The 15343-nt window shown below is 45.4% G+C and overlaps 1 protein-coding gene across 1 annotated transcript in view; it reads left to right on the forward strand.

Annotated features, from left to right (window-relative positions):
• TOP1MT (DNA topoisomerase I mitochondrial) overlaps nucleotides 1-15343 on the forward strand; it is a 100453-nt gene that overhangs the window by 3859 nt on the left and 81251 nt on the right. Inside the window, 6 exon segments of the mRNA XM_082259820.1 lie at nucleotides 1634-1749; nucleotides 4477-4598; nucleotides 8419-8541; nucleotides 10957-11144; nucleotides 14129-14273; nucleotides 14542-14685. Coding sequence (XP_082115946.1) covers nucleotides 1634-1749; nucleotides 4477-4598; nucleotides 8419-8541; nucleotides 10957-11144; nucleotides 14129-14273; nucleotides 14542-14685 — 838 coding nt within the window.

Raw genomic sequence — 15343 nt, forward strand, 5'->3', positions numbered from 1 at the left:
CACAGTAATACCATGGTCAGTAAACCATTTACCAGTGGTTTTGGCACTGTGAGCAGGTGCCAGGTCGTGCTGAAAAATGAAATCTTCATCTCCATAAAGCTTTTCAGCAGATGGAAGCATGAAGTGCTCCAAAATCTCCTGATAGCTAGCTGCATTGACCCTGCCCTTGATAAAACACAGTGGACCAACACCAGCAGCTGACATGGCACCCCAGACCATCACTGACACTGGACTTCAGGCATTTTGGCATTTCCCTCTCCCCAGTCTTCCTCAGGGTCCGGTCACCTCTTCTCGTTGTGCAGCGTTTTCTGCCACACTTTTTCCTTCCCACAGACTTCCCACTGAGGTGCCTTGATACAGCACTCTGGGAACAGCCTATTCGTTCAGAAATGTCTTTGTGTCTTACCCTCTTGCTTGAGGGTGTCAATGATGGCCTTCTGGACAGCAGTCAGGTCGGCAGTCTTACCCATGATTGCGGTTTTGAGTAATGAACCAGGCTGGGAGTTTTTAAAAGCCTCAGGAATCTTTTGCAGGTGTTTAGAGTTACCGTATATACTCGAGTATAAGCCGAGTTTTTCAGCACATTTTTTTGTGCTGAAAACGTCCCCCTCGGCTTATACTCGAGTCAAGAAAAAAAAAAAAAAGTTCCCGTCCGCTCCGACGTGCTTGAGCTTTAAAATTGGCGCCGCCGGGCGCATACATGTTGTTGTCCACCTGTACCATGCCCACAGCACTGCATCTCCTGTAGTATGCCCACAACCCCGGATCCTCTTGTACCATGCCAGTCACCCTGCATTCTCCTGCATCATGCCAGTCACCCTGCATTCTCCTGCACCATGCCAGTCACCCTGCATTCTCCTGTACCATGCCAGTCACCCTGCATTCTCCTGTACCATGCTAGTACCCTGCATTCTCCTGCACCATGCCAGTACCCTGCATTCTCCTGCACCATGCCAGTACCCTGCATTCTCCTGCACCATGCCATTACCCTGCATTCTCCTGCACCATGCCAGTACCCTGCATTCTCCTGTACCATGCCAGTACCCTGCATTCTCCTGCACCATGCCAGTACCCTGCATTCTCCTGTACCATGCCAGCCACCCTGCATTCTCCTGCACCATGCCAGTACCCTGCATTCTCCTGCACCATGCCAGTCACCCTGCATTCTCCTGTACCATGCCAGTACCCTGCATTCTCCTGTACCATGCCCGCCGCCCTGCATTCTCACCCTAGGCTTATACTCGAGTCAATCATTTTTCCCATCTTTTTGTGGTAAAAGTAGGGGCCTCGGCTTATACTCGGGTCGGCTTATACTCGAGTATATACGGTAATTAGTTGATTCAGATGATTAGGTTAATAGTTCGTTTAGAGAACCTTTTCATGATATGCTAATTTTTTGAGATAGGAATTTTGGGTTTTCATGAGCTGTATGCCAAAATCATCAATATTCAAACAATAAAAGGCTTGCACTACTTCAGTTGTGTGTAATGAATTTAAAATATATGAAAGTCTAATGTTTATCAGTACATTACAGAAAATAATGAACTTTATCACAATATGCTAATTTTTTGAAAGGGACCTGTACATATTTGTTTGCTTCGAATTTCTTGTGAAGCTGATTTCATGTTTGTAGGTGGGAAGAAGCCAATCATGAAGATGGTGTCAAGTGGAAATTTCTTGAACATAGAGGCCCATATTTTGCTCCTCTGTATGAACCGCTTCCAGACGATGTCCACTTCTACTATGATGGTAAGGGCAACCGGTGACAACTGTTATTTTAATGTTAAAGGCAAGCAGTGCCCAGTGTTCTTTTAACTACATGTTGACCGCACTATAGCCGGAAGAGAGCTACAGCGCAGTCGTCCAGTTCTGGGAGGGCGTCCATGGCTGTCTGCCCATAACCCCCCCTCCCGCTCGCCCCCTGAGGTGTGCATCTGGGAGTGCACTGTCCTTTGGATGCAGCTGATCACAGATTGGGGTAAAGGGCCAATCACAGCAGCCCTTTACCATGTGATCAGCTATGTCCAATCACAGCTGATCACAGGTAAACGGACTTGATGTTATCAGTTCTTTCCTCCCACACCGTGTCAGTGTAAAGAAAGGAGAGCTGATAACTGGCAAGCCTGTCAGATAATCGGGGCACTGCCAACAGTGGAAATGTATAGAGTGCTGCAAGTATTTTCTGTCCAGTTTTAAGTTTGATTGTGCCTTTTTGTCTGTGGGCAACTGAAGAGTTAGAACAGCTGAAACGATTGAGGATACAGAGAATAAAGAAAGAATAGTGTTTTTTAAAAAAAAAAAAAAGATGATATAGTGTGACAAAACTCATACTGTAATTGAATGTTATTAAAAATTATCTTTTGAATCTGCAATGTTCGTTTTCTGTAACATGCAATATGGCAACCTGAAGGTGTTCTGTACACAGATGGTATACAGAACGCCTGCATGATTGGCTCACTGATTTTCCCAGAAGTCTGCACTAAGATACAAGTCAGATTTTGGGCATCCCCTGCAACAAAAAAAATCATTTTTAATGAGATACTGTACTCCCAAAGGGAAATCACATCTAAATGGGTGCTGACCCTGCCACCTGCTTCATTAGAGCCCTGCAGGTGCAGCAGCTGATTGATAATCAGGCACTTCCAACCATGCACATGGACACAGAGAAAAAAAAAAAAACGCTATTTCTTCAGAATAACAAAAAGTAGGAATCTGCAACAAAGTTTGATATAATCCCTGCAATGTACATAGGTCACCCAAAGGGTGGGGGGGGGGGGTTGAGGTCCTCAACAAAAGGGAAGTTACTTTTTAAGAATTTAATTTGCCTATTATTGCTTATTTCAATTGTCATACACTGTGATCAAAAATTTGTGGTCACCCCTCAAAATGATTGAGTTGGGTTTCTCCAGTGACTAGTACTGTGCATGCAACAACATAAAAATATATTTTTCACAAATTTACACTTTTAACCTCATGGCAACAATTTGGGGTAGGACTTTTTCTGTTCCAACACGACTGTGTCTCTGTGCACAAAGCCAGCTCCATAACGACATGGTGTAACAAGTTTGTTGTAGAGCAGAGGTCTCCAAACTCCTGCCAGAGTTCCAGATGCTGCCCTTTATCAGGCCCCTTGGGGCACTTTTCCTCCCAATGATATGAGGCACTCTTCCTCCCAATGATATGAGGCACTCTTCCTCCCAATGATATGAGGCACTCTTCCTCCCAATGATATGAGGCACTCTTCCTCCCAGTGATATGAGGCACTCTTCCTCCCAGTGATATGAGGCACTCTTCCTCCCACTTATGTGAGCCACTCTTCCTCCCACTTATGTGAGCCACTCTTCCTCCCACTTATGTGAGCCACTCTTCCTCCCACTTATGTGAGCCACTCTCCCTCCCACTTATGTGAGCCGCTCTTCCTCCCAATGATGTGAGCCGCTCTTCCTCCCAATGATGTGAGCCGCTCTTCCTCCCAATGATGTGAGCCGCTCTTCCTCCCAATGATGTGAGCCGCTCTTCCTCCCAATGATGTGAGCCGCTCTTCCTCCCAATGATGTGAGCCGCTCTTCCTCCCAATGATGTGAGCCGCTCTTCCTCCCAATGATGTGAGCCGCTCTTCCTCCCAATGATGTGAGCCGCTCTTCCTCCCAATGATGTGAGCCGCTCTTCCTCCCAATGATGTGAGCCGCTCTTCCTCCCAATGATGTGAGCCGCTCTTTCTCCCACTGACCACCAATTTTTAGGCCAGTGGTGGCTAACATTGGCACCCCATATGGTTTCGAACTATCTTTCCCATGATGCTAATGCATTCTGTAATGTAGCAGAGCATCATGGGAAATGTAGTTCCAAAACATCTGGGGTGCCAATGTTAGCCACCACTGCCTTAGGCCATGTTTATTTTGGTTGATGCTGCACCCAGGACATTTTCTTCCCCCACTGGCCACAATCCGGCCTCCCTAGATCCTGAAGGACAGTAAACTGGCGCTTTGAAAAGTTTGGAGACCCCTGGTATAGAGGAACTCTAGTGGCCAGTACAGTACAGGACTGCAATATAACACTTTTGGGATTATTTGGATTGACAATTGCTAACCTGGTCGTCCCCACAAAATATCTGCTACTGATATTAGAAATACTGTTTTGACTGATGGGCACGATTTGTTAGATATTCTCCAAAATTGCTACATATTCTTCAAAATCTTGTGGAAAGCCTTTTCGGAGGTGAAGGTGGGGGATCAACTCTATTATGGTTTTTGAATGTGATCTCCAACAAGCTCCTTTAGGTGTGATGGGCAGGTGTCCACAAACGTTTGACCATATATTATGTGTGTATACATGTTAAGAACAATCACACAATTGCATTATGTTAGATGCTAGTAATTACACACGGTCAGGGAGGAAATCCAGGTTCCATGTAACACAAAATCGTCTGTCACTGCTTTATCATAGCAATCATTCAGTCTTTTCCATGTATTTTAGGAGAAGAGATGAAGCTTAGTTTGGCGGCCGAGGAAGTAGCCACTTTCTATGGCAAAATGCTGGATCATGAATACACTACCAAAGAAGCATTCCAAAATAATTTCTTTGCGGACTGGAGGGGAGTAAGTACTATGTAGAAAAGATAACGAAGCCGATCGGTTTTCCAGAATGTTCATTGGGGACACAGCAGGACCATAGGGGTATTAGCTCTGCCCCTAGGAGAATGCCTACTAAGTAAGCAGAATAGTAAGCTCCTCTCTCTCAGGAATTGAGAGCTCGTTTTTAGCTTGGTCTGCTTGGAAGTAGATTCTTGGGTTGTGTGTTTTTTTTTTTTATTTAATCTCCTGCTGCGTCCCGCTGTCTGTCAATGGACCTGAGCCCTTCATTTGATCTAGCGTTGTGCATGTTTGCAGCTTTTCTCTACCTTCACTTACGGCTGTCACAGACTTTGCAGGGGCATCAGTACCCAATAGCGCCTGCAGCTGTCAATCAAAGCCAGTGACGAGGGAGCAGGGGGCGGGCCTGAGTCTTGCTGTGTCAATGAATGAAGCATCGGGGCTTGGGAGCGAGCAAGCACAAGTTCCTCTATCGGAAGCTGCTTTCCGTAAGGGCACTGGACATAGATGAGGCCCTTGTTTGTCATCCCCCCTCCTCCTACCGGCCGGGGCTACATGCTCAGATAAGGGTCTGGTATGAATCTTGGGGAGGACACCACACAGTGTTTTTTTTTTTTTTTCTTTTTTCCCCTGGCATTTGCTTTAATTTTTTTCATTCGCTTATCACCAGCAATTGAAACTGCAAGTCATTTTAATTTGGATTTGCCTTTTTTTTTTCTTTAGAAATGTCAGTTTTGCTGCTCTATGCATGCTACAGATGCTGTGAACCAAACGGGGTGGTGTTCAGCCCATCTCTATTTTCCAGATGCTTGCAAAAACTTACTGCGCATTTTCATGTGGTATTTAAAGCATAATTTTGAAATTGAATGCGTGCGAGATTTTAGGGAGAGTTTCTTTGTGAATTTTTTTCAAAACGCTGTGCGTTATTTTAGCGCATATTTAGATGCGGTAAAATATCACTTAGCGCAGCCCTCAAATTTTCCACTCGCCTGCTCGCATTTTGCGAGTGGAAAATGATTGAAGGCGAGAGAGGAGAGGAAGAGACAAAGCGCTGTTGGTACGTGCAGGGGTGGGCAGTGTCCATATCTGTGATGGGGGGGCGCACTAGGAGCTTCTGCCTTCACCTGCCTGACAGGAGTGAATGTCATTCTCCCTCTTGTTATTGCACAATGCATGATTTCTGGACTCCTCAGTTCCACTCCTGAAGCCGTTAATCACTTCTCTCCTTCCAAGCTCCCCCCCCTGTTGGTTTGTTTTCCTTCCCGGCCAGGTCACTTTCACTTTGTCCATCTCCTCGCACTTGTCATTATCTTCCTTGCACAATCGTAAGTCAGCAGCGATTCTTGTACTCCTCTCTCCTGTTCACATTGACCCTTCATCTACTTCTATCTTTCAGCTGTCCCCTCCATAAATCTGTACTGTATGTCCTGCAGCCTCTGGTCCCAGCTCTGAGCATTCCAAGCAGCCATTTAGCTGACCCTTTCCTGTCCCAAAATACAGCCTTAGCACTTTCTCTACAGTCCTTCCTTGCTCTTCATTAACATATATTATTACAACCCAGACCCCCCCCCCCCCCCCATTCACTCTCTTATCCCTAATAACTGGTGAACTGTGGTTCTGCCAGTGTGATTGTATGTGCGTTTTACCTGGATTTTATGTGCATTTCTATTGAATTTCTATTACAAAGTGCGTTTTCATGAAAGTTCTTTAAAGTCCCGCATGCTGCATCTTTGATGCGGCTTCAGAAAATGCACTGTGTAATAGAATTCAATAGAAGTGCACCTAAAATCCAGGTAAAACGCACATACAATCACACTGTTATTAATATTTGTGCAACTTCTGCATCCATGCAAAAACATTTAACGGTGTCATTTTATAAAAATTTTTGAGGGCGCATTTAGGGGTGGGGCATGGTAGGGGTTAGGTGGGGCAACTGGTGGCGAGTAACCCTTAAAGCGGAGTTCCGGGCACAGAAAACATTTTTCAATAAACCTACCCCCGGGACAGTCAGGGCTAGTACATTCCACAATGGCTAGCCTCTGATCTGTCCCGGTTCGCACTTACCTGCAAGATGAAATACTCACTTATAAAATTTCTTCCACAGCGTTGCCATCTCTCTTGTGGGCAGCTGAAGCCGGCGCGGTCCTCTTCTGCGTCTTCTTCCGCGTCCTCTTTTCCCAGAATGCGCCTGCACCGGCCCCTCTCGTCACTTCCGGTGCGGCGCCGCATTCCTCCACAGCTTCTGCGTCGCCCCGGAAGTGACGAGCGGTGCCGGTGCCGTCGCATTGATTCCTGGGAGCGATGACGTTCAGCTCCCAGGAATCATCGCAAGACAGGAAGTGATGGCGGAGCCGCGGCGCTGAGGGAGGAAGTACACTGAGGTGAGTATTTTCGATCTTCAATTACAAGGTGAGTGTAAAAAAAAAAAAAAACCTAACTATCCAATTCCTTTACAGGTGAAGGGGAACTAGCGGACGGGCACAAAAAAAAAAAAAAGATCGATTTTGTGCCCAGAACTCCGCTTTCAGGCCTGGCTAGTAGCTCAGGACTTGAAATTTTGAGCCCTGACTTAGTGGATTGTGCCCTCTATCACTTAGGCTACATTAACACCTGGGTGTTTTGAATCATGAGCAAATTACATCGCACAACGCAAATTTCAGTGGCCCCATCATTGGTGTCAGTGGGAGGAATAGTTCCCTGATTGGTGTCAGTGGGAGGAATAGTTCTCTATGATTGGTGTCAGTGGGAGGAATAGTTCTCTGGTTTCAGTGGGAGGAATAGTTCTCTATGATTGGTGTCCTCAGGAGGACTAGTGCCCCATTGTCTGTGTCCTCGGGAGGAATAGTGTCCCATTGTCTGTGTCCTCGGGAGGGATAGTGCCCCATTGTCGGTGTCCTCGGGAGGGATAGTGCCCCATTGTCGGTGTCCTCGGGAGGAATAGTGCCCCATTGTCGGGCCCCATTGTCGGTGTCCTCGGGAGGAATAGTGCCCCATTGTCGGGCCCCATTGTCGGTGTCCTCGGGAGGAATAGTGCCCCATTGTCGGGCCCCATTGTCGGTGTCCTCGGGAGGCATAGTGCCCCATTGTCGGTGTCCTCGGGAGGAATGGTGCCCCATTGTCGGGCCCCATTGTCGGTGTCCTCGGGAGGAATAGTGCCCCATTGTCGGGCCCCATTGTCGGTGTCCTCGGGAGGGATAGTGCCCCATTGTCGGTGTCCTCGGGAGGAATAGTGCCCCATTGTCGGGCCCCATTGTCGGTGTCCTCGGGAGGAATAGTGCCCCATTGTCGGGCCCCATTGTCGGTGTCCTCGGGAGGAATAGTGCCCCATTGTCGGGCCCCATTGTCGGTGTCCTCGGGAGGCATAGTGCCCCATTGTCGGTGTCAGTGGATGAAATATTGCTCCAAGGGCTGGATAAAAGCAAGCAAAGGGTCACGTCTGGCCCCCAGGCTGCAGTTTTGAGACCACTGCACTAGCTGACCCTTCTCTTCTAGCTTTGAAGGTTGGTCGGCTATACTGAACCTAGAGGGATGTCTTCACGACGGTTTGGGGTCACAGTGCTACTGGACTCTGGTAATAACCTGAATTCCATTCAGTGCAGGAGTAAGGACCACCCACGCCAAAGGAGGATAGGAAGGACGCATAATGGGACCAGCTAGATGAGTGCTGAATTAAAAGTATGCATAAATATATATATATCTCTGAAATACTGTTAAATATTATTTTACCTATTGAATTCTTTTTAACAGACAGAGCAGGTTGTCCGGTTTGGTGGAAATATCCTCCTGTATCTGCATCTCACCAGCATTTGATGTTTACCTTTTACAGCAAATGTCAAAAGAAGAGAGGAAGACCATTAAGCAGTTGGACAAGTGTGACTTCACAGAGATCCACAAGTATTACTTTGATAAGAATGAGGAAAGGAAAGCCTTGCCTAAAGAGAAGAAACAGGTGAGATGTGCAGAGGTGTCTCAATCCTGCAATACAGGACACAGGCCTAATATTCATAGATCCTGGGCTATAGGCTGCTACTTTCAGGTGACTGGATGCTTGGAAAGCTTTTGAGGACACAAGCCCTGGTTGGTCCCCTCAATAACTTTACCCCCCTCTGAGTTCTTTGTGTTCTAAAGTGATGTACCTCTTCTCCCTTACAGAGAAATCACTCTTAGCTTAACTGGTTTATTATTTTACTTTGGATTCTTCAACTCTTCAATGTCTAAACAGCAATAGAAGCATATATCATGACTGGTGCAAGCTTTGTAAAACCTTCGGAGCCATACCCAGACCTGGTGCCATCAGATGGCCTGCAATGTTGCTTCTAGCACTGGACTCTACATAGGCGTTCACCTCTGCTCCCTAAGTAGGGAGATATCTGTAGTTTGCCTTTCTCCGGGTCACTGATGTCCCAGACCTGTTGGTTTAGGCGATGGCTTAGAAGAGGTACAAAATAGCGCTCCAAACTTTTACCCCATCACCGCTTTAACCACTTCCTTTCCTCAGGACGTCATATGATGTCCTTAGATTGAAGTGGAGATATTGGGATGAAGGCGCAGCTGCAGGCATCATCCATAAATCTTTGTTTTTAGCCGGTGCTTCCCTCACTTGTAAAAGCCATTCTAGCGGCTTTTTAGCTGCTGGATTGTTTTTAAAGGCAGCGAGAGCGGACTCCTTCCCCCTCCGGTGCTTCTCCAAGCTCTCCCTTGCGATCAGAGAGCCAGAGATCCGATCTGTGGCAGTGGCGGATTACCATAGAGCTGGCAGTGGACCAGATGGTCCACAGCCATCTCTATGACCCTGGGAGGCTGGAAGCAACGTCATGACGTCACTTCATGCTCTGGCAAATGTAAACACTGCCAGATTTTTTTTTTTTCCTCTGGAAATCATAGGTTAATGATTTTTTCTTTTTTTGTTTCTTTCCAGGGTAGAGGAGACAACTGGGGTTTAATTGAACCCAGATGCCTCCATAAAGACGACATGCCTTTTTCCGATTAGGTATTTGTAAAAATAAAAAATGTTCTTAATTTATTTTGAATCGCCCCTGTCCTCTTTTGCTTGCACACAATGCATTGGTAGGTTGTGCCCACATATGTAAATGATGTTCATACCACGCAACCTCGTCTTTAACTCTAAACTGTGTTACAGGCATTTAAAGAGCAGCCTATGGAGAATTTTGAGTACTGAATTTGGTGCCATTCCACAAGTGTACGCAATTTTGAAGCGTGACATGTTGGGTAGCTATTTTTACTCAGCATAACATCTTTTGTATTATACCAAAAAAATTGGGTTTTATATTTAGTTTTGTTTTGTTTTTGTTTTTTTTTGTTTTTTGCATTTAAAATTATTAGTCTATTTTTTCCCCCAAAACATTGCGTTAAAAAAGAAAATGACTGCGCAAATAGCATTTGGCATAAAACGTTGCAACAGCCGCCATTTTTTCCCTTGGGTCTCTGCTAAAAAAAAAAAAATATATATATATATATATATTTATATTGTAAGTTTTATAGGTAATTTTCTAGCAATTAATACCTATTTAAACTTCTAAACAAAAAGTGCCAGAAAAGGCCTGGTCTATGGTTAAAAGCAACTAAAATCTGCTCAAGATCAGTCAGATTTGCAGAATTCTGTGAACCAGCTCTTGTACCGAAGGGTAGCCATTCAATTACCTCTGGAGAACACCCTTTTAAAGGATTTTATTTAAACCTGTTCATAGTACCAAAACCCATTACCTCCAATCAATCATAACTTTATGCTCACAGGCTGGTTAAGTGATTCTCATTACAATGACATCTGAAAGTTGTGACCACCAGAACAGCACCACCGAGCGATGGAGAAAGGTGGCCTGATCTGATGAAACACTTTTGTATGACCGCTATCAAAGCAACCTGGGCTTCCATAACACTCAGCAGTGCCACAGGCTGATCGCCTCCATGACACGCCGCATTCATGCAGTAATTCATGCAAAAGGAGCCCCGACCAAGTATTGAGTGCATCCTATACTGTACATGGAAATACTATTCAATAAGCCAACATTTCTGTAATAAAAATCTTTTTTTTTTTTCCTTTTTTTATTGGTCTTTTGTAATCTAATTTTCTAGGGTACTGAATTTTGGGGTGTCACTATCTGTAAGCCATAATCATCAAAATTAAAATAAGGAAATACTTGAAATCTATCACTTTGTGTAACACATCTATATAAAATATGAATTTCACTTTTTTAATAGAATTGCCAAAATTATTTTTTTTGTTGATATTCTAATTTTGAGATGCACCTCAAAATATATAATTTTGGATCTATATAAAACATTCAATGTAGGAATATATCATAATGCTGTGACTTTATTAAATTTTTCTTTTTTTGCACATTAGAAATTGAAGGAGGAGGCCAGTAAGCTTCAGGAGGAGTACGGTTACTGCATACTGGACGGGCATCGGGAAAAAATTGGCAACTTTAAAACTGAACCACCAGGGCTGTTCCGTGGCCGAGGAGACCACCCCAAAATGGGAATGTTAAAAATGAGAATAAAGCCAGAAGACGTCATTATAAACTGCAGCAAGTGAGCGAGCTCTCCTGTATTCTGCTTTTATCCTTTGCCAATCAGTTCCCATATTTCACCTGAATCTATAAAGCACAGCAATGCCGACTCCCCCAAGTGGGACCATCACCTGCCATAATGTAATAGTATTTCTGATTCATCAAAAAGACAAAGAATTACTGTATTTATCAGCATATATCATGCACACCAGCCCCCCCCCCCTGAAAAAATGATGTGTGCGTGTAATAGACCGATATTTTACCCGGGCTGCCTCAGAGGGAAGGGGGGAGGTCGCGAGCGCCGCCGGATTGCACAGAGCGGTGATCTCCTGTTTACTCAGGGGCCACTGTGATACCAAGTCCCAGCATTGGATCAGTGTTCTGTTGATCATAGGAGCAAGTCCAGGAGGCGGCACTTCGTATTATAGTGGCACGACACTGCGCTACTGTAACTGACAATTGCAAGGTTTTTCGACGCTGTACTAAATAAAATGTCCTTCCCCCCCCCCCCCCCCCCCCCCCCTTACAAATGGAGCTTTCTTTTGGTGAAATTTAATCACCTCTGCGTTTATTTTTTGTGCTGTAAACAAAGACTGACAATTTTGACACTGACTTTTTGGACACTTTGTGGGAACCAGTGACAGTGTTAAAAATATGCACCGTCGCTGTACTAATGGCACTGGCTGGGAAGGGGTTAATATCAGGGGTGATCAAAGGGTTAACTGTGCCTAGCTGGTGTTTATGTACTGTACTGTGAGAGGTGCTTTTATTATGGGAAGAGATGGAATTTATTCTCTGTTTTGCAGTGACACAAATTCCATGCCTTCTGTCCTGTCAGAAAGGCGATTTGCCTTGTTTACATAGGCAGATCATAGTTCTGTGTCCCTGCCTGATGATTGGCGGGTGCCCATGGCATCGAGTCCGTGGTACCCGCCGATCAGCTCCCGCTCTGTGTAATCAAGCGAAGCCAGCCGCCACTGGTGTGCATGTGTGTGTGTGTGTGTGTGTGTGTGTGTGTATGTGTGTGTGTGTGTGTGTGTATGTGTATATATATATATATATATTTATATTAGGGCTGAACGATAGTCGCTATGATGTTGACTATCGTTCTGCGGCCGTAGGCGATATTCATATCGCCGAGGTCACGATATTTTGCATAGGCAGGGGGAAGGGACTCGGAGGAGAACTCACACATCCATCCCACTGCAGCCCGCCCCACACGTTCAGTGAGTCTCACTCTCTGCCCTAGTTTTCTCAATGGCACATTCAGGAAACCAATCACGCCGTGGGTAGCTGCACAGCTAGCCAATCATGCGTGCCTGCACACCTGATTGGTTCGCTGTGCCGCTACTCACGGCGTAGTTGGTTCCCTGAATGTGCCATTGAGAAAACTAGGGCGGAGAGTGAGACTCACTGAACGTGTGGGGCGGGCTGCAGTGCACGAGTGAGTCAGTGTATGCGGCTGTGCTCCTTTCCCGGCTCCTAGTCCACCGCTCCAGCCTCCTACTACCACTGTGAGAGACTGAATAATCCAATCTATTCCACACTGTCACTGGACTGAGTAATTGATTTAAGAGTACCATTATTAACCCTGACCTGCCCAGTGCCCTGTATCTGCAATTACAATTTAGAAGGCTGCCTTCATGCTTCATGATTTCCATTCCCAGCATCCTTCCCAATCCCTTGTTGACTTCAGCCTGGATTGACGAGTCCCTCAATATCGCAATATATATAGTTGAAAAAAAAATATCGCCAGATTTTTTTTCCAATATCGTGCAGGCCTAATTTTATATATATATATATATATATATATATATATATATATGTGTGTATATATATATATATATATATATATAAAATCTCTCTCTCTTATTTATCGGCGTATAACATGCACCTCAATTTTTGGAGGGAAATTTCAGAAATAAGTTTACATTTGAAATAAACAGCTTTGCCCTTGAATGCAGCCTCGCCAGCGCCGTGTCCAGCAATGCAGCCTCGCGCCAGCGCCGTGTCCAGCAATGCAGCCTCGCCAGCGCCATTGCACAGAGCAGGGCGGGCCAAGGAGTGGGAGGACGAGCAGCTGCTGTCATCTGAAGTCCTGGCGCCTGTGATAGACGTCACATGTCCCGGCCACTGTGCTGTCTATCATAGGAGGCAGGACTTCCTATGACAGCGACCACTCGTCCTTTCTTCTCCTCGGCCCGGCCTGCCTCTCGGCACTGCCTGGGTTTTTTTTTTTTTAAATATATCGGCGTATAACATGCACTGCTGCTTTGCCCTCCATTTTTAGGAGGAAAAAGTGCATGTTATACGCCGATAAATACGATATATAATATATTTGATATGGCGCAGAGGTGCCACCTTGTAGCAGTAAAACTGCTATAGGGTGGACCTTAAAGCGGAGTTCCACCCAAAAGTGGAACTTCTGCTTATCTACTGCCTCCACCTGCCCCTCCGGTGCCACATTTCACACCTTTCAGGGGGGAACAGGTACCTATTTTTGACAGTTACCCTTCCCCACCTCCGGGAGACAGCGCCGCGGCGCCGTCCCTCAGGAGTTCTTTCCCCCCGCCGCCAAGCCAATTAGAATGCACAGTAGGGAACCGGCTGTGAAGCCGACAGGCTTCATTGCCAGTTTCCCTTAGAACGAATTTGTAGCTGCTGGCTTTTATTTTATTTTTTTTCCCCAGCTGGAACACCGCTTTAAGTGGTTAATGGCCAGGATTTTGGAATCTGCTGTCCAAAAAGCCTATACAGGTGTGATGGTCAGGTATCCACAATCTGTTGGCCATCTAGTGTATATCTTTTCTACCTACAGCTCTGGCGCTCTCTTTGCAGTTGTTAGAGCCTTTCAAATAAACGTATATTGTATTCTCTAACTTCAGAAGCTTTCAGGATACTCTAGAACAAGGTACTGTCTGTGTCTACTTTTCACCCTGCAAGTTTGTTTTTACAGTTTCCATAGTTAGTTTTAATTAACCAATGGTAAAATCATTTTCTTCTCAGAGACTCGAAAGTTCCCGAGCCTCCTCCTGGCCACAAGTGGAAGGAAGTGCGCTTTGATAACACAGTCACCTGGCTGGCTTCATGGACTGAAAATATTCAGGGTGCCATCAAGTACATCATGTTGAACCCCAGCTCAAAACTTAAGGTCGGAAACACACTGATCTAGATTACAATTCACATTAGTTCTAACAATCTACAGTTTTGAGAATTAACAAATATTCATTTTCAGTCTGCCACGTCAGTGTTTTTAGATTTTTTTTTTCTTTTTTGTTAGATGTTACTATGGTATACTGAAGTAGAATTGCAAGCATTTCATAAGTGTCAAAGGCTTTTATTGACAATGACATTAGGTTTATGCAAAGAGTCGATATTTGCATTGTTAACACTTCTGTTTTCTACCCTTTGTAATTCAGGGGGAGAAGGACTGGCAGAAATATGAAACTGCCCGGCGCCTGAAAGATGTGGTGGATCACATCCGATCTCAGTATCGAGTGGATTGGAAATCCCGTGAGATGAAGAAGAGACAGAGAGCTGTGGCATTGTATTTCATTGATAAGGTATGGAAACGGCCATTATAGGTATGGAATTTCATTCCATTAATATGCTATTGATTGAACTATTGAAAAACTATTGATTTCTATTTCCTGCACTTCACTGTATTTTGTCGTTTGTTTTTATAACAGCCCATTCAGACTGGCGCGATCCGACTTTGAGGGGGCAACCTGTGAAGTCGCGGTGCACATGCACCGCGACTTCGACGCAACTTGCAGGGACTTCACATAATGGAAGTCAATGGAAGTCGATCCCAGGTCGCCCCAAAGTAGTACAGGACCCTTTTTCTAAGTCGGAGCGACTTGTGTCGCTCCTATTAGAACGGCTCCTGTACTACTCAATGGACCGCGACCGAGCGCGACTTGTCAGGCTGAGAAGTCGCGCTAGTCTGAATGGGGTCTTACAGGTACTTATATAGCACATATATTACAATTTATTCAGTGCTTTATACATTTATTATATATTCACATCAGTCCCAGCCCTCAAGGAGCTTTCAATCAAAGGTCCTGAACTCCCAATCATGCATACACACATGCTCGGGCCAATTTAGACAGGAGACAGCCTACCAGCATGTCTTTTGGAGTGTGTGAGGATACCCCGGCCGGCACAGGGAGAACATGCAAACTCCAGGCAGGCAGGGGTGCCATGGTTGGGATTGCAACC

The sequence above is a fragment of the Pelophylax lessonae genome (assembly GCF_965119305.1).
Source record: "Pelophylax lessonae genome assembly, chromosome: 5".
NCBI classification, from domain to species: Eukaryota; Metazoa; Chordata; class Amphibia; order Anura; family Ranidae; genus Pelophylax; species Pelophylax lessonae.